Source organism: Mirounga leonina, unplaced genomic scaffold (assembly GCF_011800145.1).
Source record: "Mirounga leonina isolate KUSES-001 unplaced genomic scaffold, KU_Mleo_1.0 Mir_173, whole genome shotgun sequence".
Classification (NCBI taxonomy): Eukaryota; Metazoa; Chordata; class Mammalia; order Carnivora; family Phocidae; genus Mirounga; species Mirounga leonina.
In genome coordinates, this window is record NW_023270447.1 from 68,799,610 (window position 1) to 68,817,117 (window position 17,508).

General features: G+C 44.7%; 1 protein-coding gene across 1 annotated transcript in view; it reads left to right on the forward strand.

The window, feature by feature from the left end:
* The window catches only part of CSMD2 (CUB and Sushi multiple domains 2), a 587,452-nt gene that overhangs the window by 391,935 nt on the left and 178,009 nt on the right, over positions 1 to 17,508 (forward strand). The window contains exons 20-23 of the mRNA XM_035019158.1: positions 4 to 219; positions 1,650 to 1,838; positions 6,526 to 6,695; positions 15,702 to 15,858. Of these exons, the coding sequence (XP_034875049.1) occupies positions 4 to 219; positions 1,650 to 1,838; positions 6,526 to 6,695; positions 15,702 to 15,858 (732 nt within the window). The remainder of the gene's footprint in view (positions 1 to 3; positions 220 to 1,649; positions 1,839 to 6,525; positions 6,696 to 15,701; positions 15,859 to 17,508) is intronic.

Sequence of the window (17,508 nt, forward strand, 5' to 3'; positions counted from 1 at the left end):
CAGGTGTGTTCTTTACATTCCACACCTTCCACCTGGAGAGCGGCCACGACTACCTCCTCATCACCGAGAACGGCAGCTTCTCGCAGCCCCTGAGACAGCTGACCGGCTCGCGGTTGCCAGCCCCCATCAGCGCCGGACTCTATGGCAACTTCACTGCCCAGGTCCGCTTCATTTCTGATTTCTCCATGTCCTACGAAGGATTCAACATCACTTTCGCAGGTAAAGCATGTCGGGGTCCCTTGGCGGGGAAGAGATGGCAGAACATTCTGCCTCTCCCTCTGCTGCCAGCTTCTGGTCTTCCCAGCAAATGGATATTGATCCACTTTCCAGTCCCTGGGAGAATGACCTCACCACTGCAGCAAAAGGTAGTTGGGTTAGACTCAGGGGGACCTCCCCATAATGGGCTAGGAAGCAGGTTTTGGGGGAATCTTCTTCCCTGAAGGTGTTTAAGATCCACTCTGAAAATCACCTACCCAACTGGTTGGATTAGGACATTCCCGCCTGCCCTAGTAATTCCAGATTCTTCTGCTGATTTCACTTCCACTGTTTCATGACCCCAGCAATTAAAAAAAAAAAAAAAAAGTAAGGGTATTTGAAACGAACATATTGGAGTATTTGAGTCTCATGTGGGGACTTCTTCAGCAACACTAATTTAGTAATAATAGATATTTATCTCTGTGTTTAGGAATCCTGAAAAGAAAGCTCTTTAATTTGGCATTCAGAAAGAAAATGGCCCCTTCACTGCTCTGGTCCTAAGTACCCCCACCACTCTTGTCCCATTGCTTCCCAGAGCCCCCCTTCTCGTCACTCTGATTCCCTCCAGGATGGGCAAGAGATATCTGGCCTCTAGGAACTGGGACATGGCCCTGCTCAACCCCACGTTGTCCCTCCAACAGAAGCCACCTGCCATGGGCCTGGGCAGGCCTGGCCTGTGGGACATCTCCAGCCACTGTGCCTCATCCCATCTGAGGGACCCTCCTTCTCTTTACCACATAGAGCCCTGGGGCACTGTGTCCCAGAAGGGAGATACCCTTGGGGACAATGGAAATTGTCATTTCTGTGCTGTCACTAGAGGAATCAGGCAGATCCCTGGCTGATAAATGCCATCCCATCATGCTTGCCATCTGCCTCAAGCGCCAGCATTGCAGAGACATAGTTTGAGTGAAGCATTTGGATTCTTTCTCCCGATGTAAGTTGCCCTCAGCTGGGTCATACGTTCTGACCCTCTAGAACCAAGCTGATTGAATTTATCTGGGTCAATGCCTAGGGAGAGAGAGGCAGGAGACTCTTCGAGCCCAGAGGCTTAGGGTTAATATGGGGATGAAGGGACAGAGGAGGGAAAGGTCAAGTCATGAGGAGCCTCATAAATACCCTCAGGAAGCGTGCTTCCAGAAACACCATGTCCTCTCTCTGCTTGCAGCGGTGAGGTGTCCCCACTTCCCGAAACATGGTGCTGCTCACCTCACTGTATGTCTCTCTGCCTCTGTTCCTCTTAGGATCATTCTTCTTTTCTTTTTACCTTTTGTGGGTCAGTGTGTATGTATTCTGACCTCTCTCTGTCTTTATCTCTGGCCCTCTTCTCCCTGGTGTTTTTGTGTGTATGTTTCCATATTCTGCCTCTGACCCCAGCTCTCCTGCTCCTTTTCCAGAATATGACTTGGAGCCCTGCGAGGAGCCTGAGGTTCCAGCCTACAGCATCCGGAAGGGCCTACAGTTTGGCGTAGGCGACACCTTGACCTTCTCCTGCTTCCCCGGGTACCGTCTGGAGGGCACAGCCCGCATCACGTGCCTGGGGGGCAGACGGCGCCTGTGGAGTTCGCCTCTGCCAAGGTGTGTTGGTAGGTGGTCACGTGCTTTCATTTTGCTTCACTAATGGGGTGGGCCAAAGTTTAGTCGATTGCTATGAGGTAGTGAAACACGTGGGCCAAGAGGCTAAGAGGCCTGGGTTTGGGGAGACTGCCTTAGCACACACTTGCCTTGGGTGGGGCCTTGGATGGGAGGCCTAACCTCCTTACCAGGCTCTGAAGAAGGCTCTCCGGAGCTCTGGGCCCCATGGGTGGGAGGAGGTAGGGTGATATCCCAGGGAATGGGGACAAGTGCTGGCTGGCCCTCATTTATAAGGTTAATGGCTCTGCTCACTCAGGACTCTCAGCATAGGGCCGAACAGAACACAGGCTGGGTTAGTGCTCGCTGTTAGCATGGAACTTGGGCTTACAGTGAAAACTTGCATAAAACCCCAATATGCCGGAGAGCTAGACGCACTACTGCACTGACTGAAACAGGGGTCATGAGGTCAGCCCAGCCGGAGACATCTCTGTGGAAGCCGGGGCTCGGCGGAGGACAGTTGTAAACAGCCTGGCGAGATGGACCCAGCTGGGGCTGCGCAGTCACACAGGGTCAAGGTCAGGTCTCTGCTCAGCCACTTACCAGCTGTTAGATCTTGGGCAGGCCACCAAATGCCCTCGGCCCCAGCTTCCTCACTTATAAAACAGAGATAGCAATAGGCAACTCACAGGCTTCATTCCAGATTAGATGACATGATTTACATGAACGAGTGGGGTGCCATATAATTATCACCATTTTGCTAGTAACCTTTTAACTGTTACTTGTCAATAACCAATAACCTTTTACAGTCTCAGAGGGCACACACTAAGACAAAGAGATGCAGAATTCCATTTTGACCAGTTAAATCATCCCAAAGTTTTTCTGTTCTCCCGTAACCATCCCCCAGAGCCTCCACCCACCCTGACCCAGACACACATTCAGACCTACACGTTCCCCCATGTAGGTTCAGTGTCTGTCTGGCCACCAGCAGCTCTTTCCTTCTCCGGGAAAACATCCTCAGCTAAGTAGTTCTGGGGGAAATTTTTCTTGAATGGGATTATCCGGGACCACAGATGCACACGCTCCTTAAGCTCTTGCCTCATTGATCTCATTATTCCAATTACTGTGTGTTCATGACACCTCACAACATTTCATTATTACATTTGTCTTCCGTTTCGTGTGTTATTAATAATACACAGCAATTATAATCACCTCTAATTACCACCATCCCTGCAACAGAGCCTCGGGCTGGAGGTTTCATGGGAATGCCCACCCTGGGGATGCTCCCAGTTGCCACATGCACTGTGGGTGTAAATTGGATGACTTAGCCCACACAGTGTTACCAGGAAATATTCCCAGCTGTGAAGGAGATGAACAGCCCTGGGCTCTAACTCATGGTGTGATGGGGTGACACAGCCCCTGACCTCAGGGGCCCCTGGACTAGATGTGGAAGAGACAGCCCTGACTCCAAGGGCCCCAGTCTGCGGCAGGAGACATGGCCCTGTCCTTGGGAGCCCCGGTGTGATGGAGAAGAGTGAACCCTCCGCCTCCAGAGTCCCAGACTGATGGATAAGACACAGCCCCTGCCCTTAACGAGACCTCCTCTGATGGGGACGACAGAAGTCACAGATGCCTCAGTCAGTGGCAGGACTTTCCTGTGTATGTGACTGTTTGTTTCTCCGGAACATTTATTTGTTTCCACTGATGCTTGTGTTTAGCTTTTTAGTGCATCTGCTCATCATCCCTTTTACTTTGGAAACTCTCCCAGAAGCAAGTATCATGTCCCTCTACCTTCCTGTACCTTCCCTGGTGCCCAAGACAAAGGCCCTGGCAGGGAGTCAGGCCCTGGTGATCAGCCAAGGATTGGCCCCATCTGAAGCTACCAGCTCTGTGTCTCTCCTCACCAAGGTGTCGGGCTATGGGGGAGAGGAGACGGGCGTGCTGGGGCAGCGGCGGCCTAAGAGCTATCGTGCAGGAAGCCAAGGCCAGGGAAGGTGTCCAATAACATGCCAAAGCCCATGCTTAATTTGGCTTAAGCCAAATTTAGGAACTAGGCAGAGGGCAAGAGGCATCAGACTAGTGAGTGTGCTGTGAACACCAGGCAGCTAATGCACACTTCCTAAGGAGCTTCTCAGGCTCTCTGCCAGCCGCAGAGCACAGGCACTTAGGGCTCCAGATGGAATCAAGGAAGCGGCGTAGATTCACCTGGGATAGATGGGGAAAGAGAGAAGGAATAACACTTGTTGAGAGCCTACTATATGCTAACCGCTCCCCACATGCTCACTTGTTTTATCATAAAATCCCAAGCATTTATTCTCTATAGTCTTATGTGGATGCTATTATTGCACAGATGAAGGCAAATGAAGAGACTGAAGTTCAGAGTGTTGATATAACTAAGCTGTCTGACTCCAAAGTCCATGCTTATCCCACTGCTCCCCATGCCTCTCCCTGGATGGAGGGGAATAGTGTGTGACTCCAGAAATAATGGAGAGCTGCTTCAGGGTGCTGCCCATGTGATAAGACTGAGTAATACAGGTGCACAGCCCTTAGCACTCCCTCCCCAAGTCCCCGCCCTTGTCTCCGGGCCCCCAGAAAATGTCCACAGGGTGCCTGTCCACAACTATCACTTTAGTCGTATACCCCAGCTCAGCATATTCATTATGCACATTTGGACACTTTGCAGAAAGGCTCTAAGACAAATGATCAGGCCGCTGTAGGAAAATACTATGGGTGGCTTAAACACCAGATATTTATTTCTCATGGTTCTGGAGCCCAAACAGTCCAAGATCAAGGTGCCCGCAGATTCAGTGTCTAGTGAAGTTCCTCTCCTAGCCTGCAGACGGCAGCCTTCTTGCCATCCTAACAAGGCAGAGAGAGGGCTCTGATCATTTCCTCAGCTTGTGTGGTCGCTAACCCCAATCACTTGCCAAGGGCCCTCCTGAGGATACCATCACACTGAAGATTAGGGCTTCAACATATGGATTTGGCCTGAGGCCACGAACATTCAGTGCATAGGAATGGCTTATGTAAACTCCTAGGAAAGTGAACCTGTCCTGAACTGGCCAGAGCCCAGGGAGTAGGGCCCATTGAAAGAGTAAGGACCTGTGGGACACGGACACTGTCTTCAAAGGTCTAAGGAGCAGCCTTGGGGACAAGAAAACACACAAGGGTATAACTAAGACCACGAGAGTTTCAACTCTGAATGTCCCTAAATCACAAGCTCCATCTACATTGCCTTGGCCTAGCACACTTCAGGCTTAGGACAATTAGGGTTAACTGCGTGGCCCATTGGTTGACCTCAGGGACAACCTTCCACCAATGACTGTGCCTAGAATAGGGACACCGAGGGATGGTTTGAAGAAAGCAGACTTGCTACCATCAACCTCAAAGATTCAAGATGTGCTCCCAATTCCCCATATGTCCAGACAAGTAATGTGCCTGCCATCTGGACTTGTATTTTCATCCTTCTGGAACCTAATTATTTTTAGGACTGTACATCTTCTGAGGTCTGTGTCCTCCATATTCATTCATTCACTCATTTTGCAAATATTTATTTTACAGACAATCTGGGCTAAGCCTTGGAAGTTTAGATTCATTAAGCATGACCCTAGCCCTCAAGTAACTCCCATTTTGTGGGGACTACAGGCAAGTAACAAGCAGTCAGAGTGCAAGGGGACAGACGCTCTGATACAGGGAAGCACAGGGAGGGGCTTTACAACTATTAAAGACCCTAGAGAGACAGCTGTGGGGCTCTTCATCCATGCCCTGCCACTGAGCTCCCGCCCCTTTCACCTGCTCATGCCCGCTCTGCCCAGGCACTGGGTGGGGGCTGGGGAGAGAGAACTAGGACCCAGCCCTAAAGGATCGACAGCGAAAGAGACAGAAATGTTAACAAATGGGTGAAATACAATGTGATGACTGCTATAAATAAAAGTATGGGAACAATGGGGAAAGAAGGACTAATTCTGGAGGAGGAGAAAAAGATGTCGAGAGGAGGCTGTGAATTCATTAGCTGTTGAATGAAACAGGGTTTCAGTGGGTCTATGCTAAAACTTTCTCCAAAGCCTTAGTGGCCTTAAATTCCAAGACCAGGAGGGTTGAATTCTCAGCCCCCTCATCTTGGTAAATGGAGAGACTTGATCTGAACTGCTAAGTACCAGATTCTTTATTTTTAAAATAGGGATGATAATTATGCCTACCTTATGGGTTTGGTTGTGACTAATGACTGAAGTTTGGAAGATGCTAGCAATAATTATTCAACATTGACCCCTCTGGGTTTCTAGCCTCTGATACTGAAAGGATTCGTCTCTCCTCACTTCACCACCTCCATCCGCCCCTGACATCCTCCTCAGTCATTCTGTTGCTATGATACTAGACGAACAGGTGTGGGGAAGGGCTGCCTCAGGCCACTAAGAAAGTACAGGATGCCTGGTGGGTTCATTTCTATTCCTGCAGAAGAGAGACAGACACACAGAACAAGAGAGATAAAGAAACGGAGCAAAACTACAGGTGGGCAGATATGTTAGAAAACTTTGATAAGCAGTCCCACAGACAGGCAGACGAATGGACAGATAACCAGGCATTTGGGCAAGTGGAAAGGCAAACAATGTGTCATCCTTGTAAGGTCCTCCAGCGCTGTGAGTTGTTTTCTAGAGGTAGCTGATGGGGGTTAATCGGTGATTATTGTGATTCTCTTTCCAGCTGAGTGTGGGAATTCAGTCATGGGTACTCAGGGCACATTGCTGTCCCCCAACTTTCCTGTGAACTACAATAACAACCACGAATGCATCTACTCCATCCAGACCCAGCCGGGGAAAGGCATTCAGCTTAAAGCCAGCACGTTTGAACTGTCAGAAGGGGATGTCCTCAAGGTAAAACCAATAGATCTCATAGAGGATGTAAGTGACAGTAGGCAGCAGTGCACTCAGCACCTACTCATTTACTTCTGTGGGAATGACCCAAACGTTCATCTTCCCTCCTGAGTTCCAGGGTATTGTCCTCACTCATCTGGGAGAAGGTAGGAACCCGAAAGAGAAGGGTCTGTGAAGATCTAAGAATGTGGCTTTCGAGTTTGCTTCAGAGCTGACTATTCTCAAATACATGTGTGGTAGAGAACAGGCTGACTACGTGATAAATCATAAATTCAGCTGGAGGGGCCAGTGGATCAGGTTTTTCGCCGTGAACTGTGACCATCAAGCTGGATAGTGAAGAGCTGGTAGAATATGCATGTGCATTTGTGTAGACACGTGTTTATGGACGTAGATCCTTTTATTACATTTCCACATGTGTGTGAATCTGAGTCTAGGTACTGGCTTCTTTTAAGGGACCTGTGTATATGCGTACGTGTCTCAGTGTATCTTATGTGTGTGTACACCTGGGGATGTTTTGAGTATAAGTTTTGGTAGACTAGTAGCTCATTGTGCCATGGTGATGGCCCATGTGTGGCAGTGGGGTTAAAGAAAGTGGATTCAAGTTACATGTCAGGCAAAGAGGTGTTGGGACTTGATTATAGAAAGGGGATTGTTATGACACTGAGCACACGTGTGATTTGCATGCCTTTGTATGTAGGTGATTCATGTGTATCTCCAGTAATATATAGTGTGTGAGTGGGTGTATGATCAAAGAATGGACTCTGGAGAATTTATCCAAGAGCTGCCTTATTAAAATGGATTATAAGGAAAATCTCACAGAGTGTGTCCATTTTCATCCTATGCCAAGAAACTTTTTTAGCTTATCCTAATACAGTTTTATTCCCTGCAGCCTGAGAAGTCTTGACATTAGAAACAATCAGAGGTCACTACTCTGAAAAACCCAAAGAGAAAGAATTAAATAATCCCCATCCCTTAGGATTCTCTCTAGATATGATGAGTGTACTGTGCATTTTATGCTCACTCTCCGGCGTATGTGTTCTCTGGGGTGTATGTGCGCGCGCACACATTTGGAAGGTGTTTCTCACTCTTACCTGGTTATCCTTAAGCCCATGAGATGACTGGTTGGGACTGGATATACCTGAAATAGAAGAGAATATGCGAAGTGGCCGAGTGGGGATTAGGGCCTAATTACTGTCTTCTTAAGCTCTACTTTGCAACCTCTGAGCTCCCCAGACAGAAAATCTCCTTTTAAGCGAGCAGTAGACAAGATTATATAATTTCCAAGGGCCATGTCTTCAGGCAGCCCCTGGACCTCGCCTCTCTCCACCCATGTGTTCATCGTCCACACCAGAGCCTCAGAGGATACAACTGGGCCCAACAAGGCCAGAGTGACTTCCTCTCTCCAGTGCTGCAGATGAAATTGATGGAATGTAGAGCCCTTCTTGCATGAAGGCTGTCGTCAACCCTGCAGAAAAAGGAGCTTTGGAAACGTAACTTATAAGTTTCAGGTTTTGAAGGGAGTATATAGCAGCAATTCTATGTCTGGCCTGATAGGACCAGAGGGTTCCTTGGCTGCCAGAGGTCACACGGAGTAATGACTGGTGCCTGAGCCTCTTCCCCATGGTGGTCTAGATTCAGAGAAGCACCTAACACATAGTCAACGGGTGTGCATACCCAACTGTCCTGTCCAGGTGCTATCTCAGGATTAGGTAAGCAGCTCAAAAGACAGAAGAGAGACTTTCTGAGGCATTCAGGGTAAGAAGGGAGAGATATGGGCTGTAAAACCCAGGTCAGAGTTCAGGGAGTACTTGTGTAGGAGATAGGACCCTAGGTAGTCCTGCAGGGTTGTGGAGAGATGGGAATGAATTCCTGTATCTTAGGGGGATGTTCCCAGACTTCCCTGCCCAGCTGGCCCTACCACCCAGCCTTCTAATATTGGGCTCAGCCTTCTTGTCGAAGAAGACCCTCTTCCTCCTGTGTCCAGGCCTCCGTAGTGTCCTCCTCAGAAGGCTGTATCTCTGACCTGGCTGAAAGGCCACTCACGGGACCCCAGGACCCCCAGAACTTCTACAGAACAGGGTCTGGGGAAGGGAGGGCAAGGCACCCAGGGAGATAGGGTGGTTTCCTGGAACCCCTTCCTGTTCTAAGTCTTCTCCTCAGGGTGGAGAACCTGGGACATGAACAGGTACAGAACTGTTTCAGAACTAAGAGAAACCCACGGTTATGGTTTCCCAAATAGGATTCAGAACAGCCTTGCAGCCACGTCAGCTGCCGGGCGCTGCTGGGCCAGCGTGTCACTCTGGTCTACCTTGACAGGAACATGTGCAGGAACTGCCCAGAACAGTAGTCAGCTCCAAGAATATCTTGCCCTCGCCCCCCTGGAATTTACCCACCTGCCAGAACACTGGTGGATTCCTAATCCTCAGGACTCTCTTGTCCCTCCAAAGAAACCCCAGTGCACACCTGAGCTCCTGACCAAGGAGACCTGTCACCTCCTCCACACTTTATTTATTGCCCAAGATACAGTATTCTCTGCATCTGACCAACCCTTCAAACTTTATAGTCTTGTATTTCTGACCCATGAAATGACTCTTTGCTTGTGTTTATGACCCCTGATCTGTTTCTTACCTTTAATAACTGAAAATTCCTTAAACTGCATCCCTGCTCACACTTCAGCTTCTCTCCCAGAACTGATTCCTTTTATTTTGGCCCCCACCAAAATTTTGACCTGATATCAGCAAGACAGGAAGGGACTTTAAATTGCAATAGAATGGAAAGACGACTTCCAGCTCAAGATGCCAAATGAAGCACATGGATATATATATAACTTCGTCCTCTGCCAGTCCCCACTGAAATGACTAAAAGGATGTAAAAGCAGAGGACTGTGGCCTCAGCACTGGAAATTAGGCAAGGGTACCATTCACATATCACTTAAAGGAATTTTTGCCAAATGGAATATCCAGAAAAGAGTTCAGATTGAGAAATGGCCCAATCAAACTATGATTCACATAAGCGAAGTGAAATCCTGACTGTGGATGAAGTGTTAGAGACCAGAAGGAAAAACGCATGTCCGGCCACCTAGCTCAGAGCAGCAGAGCCTGGAGGGAGGACACGCCATGGCCCCATTGGCAGGGACCAGATGTCCACATCACTGGTTCCTCTGGAAGCGTACTAGGTCTGAGAGAACACACAGAGCCACCGTTCCCTCTCGGCGGGACATTCTGGGCTTCATGTGGCTTTTGTTGGCAAGCCAGATGAAGTAGGGCAACGCTATGATTGGTGCCAAACAAGAGTGGTCAGGCACATTAGAAAAGAAAAAAAAAAAGAAAGAAAGAAAAGAGGCACCACACTCACACACACACTTCAGCACCAGGAGCCCGGAAAGCTCCTGCGCTGGCCTATTCTTGTGTAATTCCTCCACTCCCCTCCAGAGACCACTGGGCATTTCCATTCCCCTTTTATGCTCCCTCTGTAGTGGTATGCTAACAAGAAAATTAACTGAACGTGTGTAAATAGTCCGTAGATCAGAAGAAGCGGACCTGTCTGAAGAGTCAGAGCTGATTTCCCCTCTGTAAGCAACAAAGAAGAAAAACTTTAAAAGCAACTCCTACTTTGTATTCTTAACAGGATTTGGGAGAATCTTATATTTATGACACAAAAATAGGCATTAATGAAAACAGAGCAATCTGAGATGAGGAAAGATTAAATAAAGATGAGAAACATGATCACCCAATTAAAAAATGTGACGGAGGCAATGAACGGAAGAGGGTAAAGCACAGAAAAATGAAACCAGTTTATTATGAGATGACTTTGAGAACTTCTCTCACACCTCATAAGGAAATTAAAAAGAGGATTCTTTTATGTTAATAAAATGTACAATCAATCTACAGTCAAATTTTATGTGCCAGATAACATAGCATGAATAAATTAAATAAAAACTGCTAGAAATGTAAAAAAAAATTTTTTAATAAAGTTGCAGTCATGGTGGAAGATTTCAATATACCTCTGTGAGTCTCTGATTCATCACCTAGGTTAAAAATAAATAAGGAGTTGGGTAGTGTGAATTATATAACAATAAATCCAAAGGAAGTAGGAGAAAGAGCCTTTTTTAAAGGTAAAGTCAAAAATGACTGAAAAAAATACAACCAAAAAGCAATAGAAATTGTCAATAAAACCAACTGGTTCCTTGGAAAATAGCTAATAAAAATCACAAATTTTGCAGGACTGATCAAGGAATAAAGAAGCCACTGATATATAATTTTAGGAATGGAAAAAGGATCATAGTTAGAGATGAGGTAGAGATTATGAAACTAACAGAAAATATTTAGGAACAAGTATAAGCTAAGAAATCTGAAATGGACATTTTGACAGATTAAAAAGTACTAACATCAAGAAAAGATAAAAATCTGAATAAACCAATACTTAAAAATTTTGACCTCCCCCCCATCCTGTCTCAAGGGCCGCAGGCATAGAGTATTTTACAAGTAAACTAACAAAAATTCAAGGATAATTAATACTGCAATAATCAAACTGACTCAGAAAAGAGAAAAATTGGCATCTATCTCCTCACTCATTTTATTTAAATGAGGCAAGTAGAAATATTGATAGCAGACTGAATAAGAGCCATAGAAGAACAAACTGTTAGACCAGTCACATATGATCATAGATCTGAACACCCTACATACAATGTCATATTGAATCTAGCTGTGTATGAAAGCAAAAATGACCAAGCGGGATTGATTCCAGGAATGTGAGGATGTGTCAATATTAGAAAAGCTCACAGTGTTACACAGTAAGCAAACCCTATGAAACTGACATTTTTGTAGGTCAAAACTGGTCACATATTGGCAACTTCACGTGGTTCAACCTAATACCCTGTAAACAGATTAGAAGCCAAAAATACGTAATCCTCCCAGTACACCCCAAAACATCACATGATGAGATTCAGTACTCATTCATGATTTTAAGATATCTCAAAACTACGAAGAGAACTTTATTAATCTGATAAAAAGCTCCTACCAACACCTATAGCAAACATTATTCTTAGTAACAGAACTTCCTAAGGTTCCCAGTACAGTCGGGAGCAAGACCAGAGTTGTGCTATCACAGTAGTATTCAACATTTTGCTGCAGATCCAAGCCATTACAATCAGATCAAAGAAAGAAGAAAGAAACTATAAAAATTAGAGAGGAATATATAAAATTGTCTCTTCTATTTAGAAAATACAGAAGAATTGACGGATTAACCAACAGAAACAATAAGACAATTCAGCAAAGTGGCTGATGTGTCTACAACCAACTAAAACATAATCAGAAAAAAAAAAAAGATCTCATTCATAATAGAAGCGAAACCTATAAAACACCTAGGAATAAGTCTTAAAAATGTGCATAATCTTTAGCGGAAAAACTATGAAATTTTATTTTGAAGGACATAAAACCGAAATGCAGGGAGGTTTCATATTCATGGATAAACAAAGGATATGAACAAGAAATTCACATAAGAGGAAAGTAGAATTATGGATAAACACATGAAAAGATGCTCAACCTCAGTGATAACCAAAGACATACAAATTAAAACAAGATACCATTTCACACCCATCAAATTGGGAAAAACTAGAATGCCTGAAAATACCAAGTGTTGGCAAAGATACAAAACAATGAAAGCTGTCATACAGTGTCAGTGAGAGATTAAATTTGCATTACTCTTTGGACAGCAATCTGGCAATATCTAACGAAGTTGAGGATTCCCCTTCCCAGCAACCAGCTTCTCCTTTGGAGGCATATGCCCTAGAGTAACTCAAGCATGGGTGCAAACAGACATGTAGCAGTATCCGTGGGAATGTTTGCATTGTTTGTAACTGTGTGGACAAAGCTGTTAGTGTAGTTACTCTTAAATCACTGAACTGTCATATCAGATGTAACGGTACATGTGCATCAAAATATCAAGTTGTACACCTTAATTATATACAATTTTTATTTGTCAATTATACTGCAACAAACATGAAAAAAATAAAAACATCTAATAGAGCAAGAAGAAAGAAAGAAGGTTCAGTGTAACAGATGTGTATGGATTGTCTTGGATTTCTCAGAGACCAGTCCATCCCAGTATATAATGAGGAACTGGACCATCAAAGCATTCTTATAGACAAGCAGTATCCTGTTAGAAAATAAATGTAGACAACGGCCCAATTCCCAATTGCAATAAAAAATATAAAAATACCCAAAAATAAATACAGAATTTTACTGAGAGACATACAAAACAACTTGATTAAATAGAGTCAGATGCCAAAAAGTGAGTAAGAAGATTCAATATCATGTAGATGGATTTTTTCTCTTACTAACCCATACCTATGATGTTAATCAGTCAGAATTACACAAGTTGTTTGGGGTTTTTCTTGGCAGGGGGAACAGGAGGTGTCTTTTATTTTTTAATTTAAGGATGTTCATCTTGAGTTTATCTAGCAAAATAAACAAGGGAGAATAAATTTTTTAAGTTAAAAGAAGGACAAATGAGAGAGGACTTTCCCTATTAAATATTTAAGTATATTATAAAGCTATGATAACTAAAATGGTGTGGGTCATGCACAGGAAAAGACAAATAGGTAGCAAATAGAAATAGAATAGAATAGAAAGTTGATAAACAAAACCAAATGTATATAATGTGATATATATGTGATAAAGGTGAATTTAAAATTGGTGGTAGATGGAATATTTATAGCGTTTGGTTAAATGGCTAATCAATCAAGGAGAACAAAGTAGACTCTTATCTCCTATCATATGCCTAAATAAATTCCAGGTGGACTTAAAGACAAAAGTACTAGAAGAAAACGTTGGTTTATTTAATTATCATACTTTTATTGAATGCCTCTTATCTGCCTGGGCACACATTCTGGACAATGATGTGTGAGTAAGTATAGTGTGGGTTGGTTTAATTTTATGATGAAAATTCCTTAAGTTATTTAAATGCCGTTGGGGAAAAATATTTAATTCTTCAAAAAATGTGCACATTATATTAAGTGAAAGATCAGGTTACAATATAGTATTTATAGTTGGATCTTGTTTTTATATAAAAAAATAAAGAAATAAATATATATAAGGAAAAGCATACATAGAACAAAGCCTGGAAAGATAGTCACCAAAACGTTGTGAGTCCTGAAAGTTGTTTTTATCTTCTGTGTGCTCTTCTGTTTTATAAGTTTTCTGCAATGAATATTTTATCATAATGACACATTATGAACATTTTTGTCCTTAATGAGTTAGAATGAATTATGCTTGGAAATTAAGGAAATAATCTTGTTCCCACTATACTTTTATTAATTAACAAAAATCTCTTGACATCATCATATATCCAATGAATGTTCAAGTTTCCAATTATCTTATAAATGTTCTAATATTTTTTTAAATTTACAGTTTTTTGAATCAGGGTCCAGATAAGGCCCGTACATTGAATTGGTTGTCTCGTACGGTTTTTAATCAATAGGTTTCTGCCTCCATCTTTTTTTTTTCCTCCATCTCTTGTAATTTATTTGTTGAGGAAATCAGGTAACTTGCCCAGTGGAATTTTTCATATTCTGGGTTTTGCCAAGCATATTCCCAGAGTATCATTTCATATATCCCTCCATCCTCTATATTTCCTGTAAGTCAAAATTGGATCCAGTGACTTGATACAATTCAGGCTTCATTTTTTTTTCTTCATTCTTTTTTTTCTTTTTTTTTAACAAAATGACTCTGTAAGTAGTGGTATTCATGATATCTGGTTGTTTCTCTTATGTTTCTCCTATTGTGATGTCAGCAAGTGTTGACGATTAATGCCTTGATCAGTTCATTTCAATATGCGTTCATGGGTACAAATATTTTTATTTAGCAACTTGGATGCCCCAGTGGGCTAAACTCTTTGAACTGGTGTCATCTCTCTGTCTGTTGGAACTCCAGAATTCTCTCAATCTATCAGTGATGTGGTACATGGAATCTGGAAACAGACTTGAGGCTCCCAGGAGCCTGAGCAAGTCTCTGTAATATACAGCACTGTTAGCTTGAAGGATGGCTTCTTTTAGAAAGTTTTGCTTCATAAATAGTAGAATGGAAATATTGTTCCAATTTGCTGACAGCTGGCACCACATCGTGCGCCATGCACAAATATTCATCACCCACCCATAGATCCCATCTTTGATATTTACCAGAGCACTAGGGGGGTCCTTCACTCAATCACAACTTCTGTTGTTATTTGTACAATTATCTGGAAAGGAGCAGCAACCTCAGAACCTGGGGAGCCAGTTCATTATTCTGGTGATTGTTGTCTTTGCTAGTGCTCAGAAGTTCAGGGGACAGATGGGCGTCGGGGAAGCCAGATGCCGCACGATTCCACCCCTGGCAAGCCCAGCAGGCTCTTGCTGGAGCCCTCATTTTAGGAGGGAAAGGGCAGAGGCTGAGCTTGGGGAAAGGAAAGGCGCCATGACATGCTGGTCATTTTTACTCTGTGCTGCTGGATCCCGGGGGCCATGTCTAGAAGAGTAGTCAAGACAGGCCACTGCCACAGTGGGGTGGAGTTAGGCAGAAGGACAGTTGTCTCATCTGGAAGGACAGGACTGTTTAGCAATGCAGAGCTGTCGAATGCTTTCAGTATGCCTGTCCGCAGAGACAGATGGCTTGGGCCTTCAGGCGGCCCCATCCTGGCCTCCCCGGGCTGCTGAAGAGTAAGCTGGTGCCATCTGGGGGTTGGGGGACAGAGCAGAGCTCCACTGGAAAGGTTAGAACAACAAGCAGTTCCTAGAGACTGGATTCACACTGAGATGGGCTGGGCACAGAATGGCACCAAGTAGAGACAGGAGGGGCTGATCACTCTCTTCGTTGCTGGCTCCCTGTGCCATCTTCCCTGCGTCTGATGCTCACGGCCCCTCCAGCAGTCAGCACTGGTGCTAAAGTCTGGGAGTGTAGGCTATGGGATGAAAAGCTGTTGTTCAAAATAAGGCCATGCTGACATCGGGTCGGGGGTCTCTCGTACATCCAGGTCTACGACGGCAACAACAACTCCGCCCGTTTGCTGGGGGTGTTCAGCCGTTCGGAGATGATGGGGGTGACTTTGAACAGCACATCCAGCAGTCTGTGGCTTGATTTCATCACTGACGCTGAGAACACCAGCAAGGGCTTTGAGCTGCAATTTTCCAGTAAGTCCTTCTTGAGTCAGAGTGGACGATGAAGTCAAGCTTTCCCTGGTCCCCCAAACAGGGAGGTCGGGCTCTGGGACGTCACCCCTCATTTAAGAGGTTCGGTTTTCTCTGACTGGTGCATGCTGAGCGGACTGTTTCCTCTGAGATCTTGTGCCTGTGCTCTGGGTAAGCAGCCACTTGGTATCCGCTCTAAGGTTTACATCTATGGTTAACTGAGAGTCACGCATACCTGTTACTCACTAATACTTCCAAAATATAAACACTGAGGCTTTTAACTAAAGCAACCAAAGCCTTTCCTAATCACAGCATTTATAAAATAAGGTTCAGCTACAGCCAGATGTAAAACATGCAAATGCTAATGTGTAATTATGTTCTTTTGCACTACTCCCTAAAGACTTCAGTCTTGATTCTTTCCCTTTTTCGTGGTTTTAGTTTGACTTTTACTCCCAAGATTTCAAAAACGGAAAGCAGCCCCGGGGTACTTGGGATTACATCTCCACACCTGGGCTTCACGGCCCTTGTGTTCGTTGATTTGAGCTCCTGTACTTGCCCAGGAGATGCCAAGAAATGTGCTTTTCTAGGTTATTTTAAAATCCAATGGGTATCCATCAGCTGATAAATGGCTAAACAAAATGTGATGTACCCATCTGTACAATGGAATGTTATTCAGCTGTCAAAAAGGAATGAAGCGCTGATCCATGCAACACCATGGATGAGCCTTGAAAACACTGCTGAGTGAAGGAAGCCAATCACAAAGGCCATGTGTTATATGATCTATTTATATGAACTGTCCGGAGTAGGCACATCCATAGAGACAGAGAGGAAATTTTGGTGGCCAAGGGCAAGGGGGTGTGTGTATAGGGTTTCTCTAGAAGTGATGAAAAGACCCTAAGGTTGATTGTGAAGATAGTTGCACACCTCTGCGAATATACTAAAAGACAGTGCATCAAATGCTTCAGATGGGCAAGTGTTCGGTATGTGAATTCTATCTCAATAAAGCTGTTAGAAAACCAGTGAATCCACCCAAGATTCCTCTTGCCTGGGCTCTAGGCCATCTGGCCTAAGCGTCTATGCCTGGTACAGCAGGCCCATCATGGGAAGAGGATTGAATAAAGTGGCATGCGAGTTCCATCTCCATCGTCTGAGAATGTGTGACTTTGGAACCATTTATTGAACCAGACAGTGTTCTCGGTCATTACCCCTCCCTACAAGACCGCTGTGGATAAGAAACATGAAGCACCCTATAGCAGGTGCTCTGTGAAGACGTTCTGCGTAAGCCTTCTCCAGACTTTCTCAATAGACTGTATTTAAACAGGACGTAATTGAACTTTGAAACATGCATTTGAAGTGACATTTCCCTATTACACGATCCCATCAGAATGTCTCAGCGAGCCAAATGGAAAGAGCAGCCCTGCTAACAAAATGCTCTGGGGGGTCAAACAAAGGAAATAGAAAACCCAGACCCTGTGTCTGAAAACTATTAAAAGCTGTCCTGGGAGAAAGAGCTGAAGCCATTTCCACGCCGCAGCCGGGAGCGAATCCTGCACGCTGCACCTCTCCTGAGCACAGCCACGTGGGGCCCCCCCGAGCAGTGAGACCGGCGGAAGCCAGGAGCACGTGCCTGGTGGCTTCCGTGAGGACATGGGC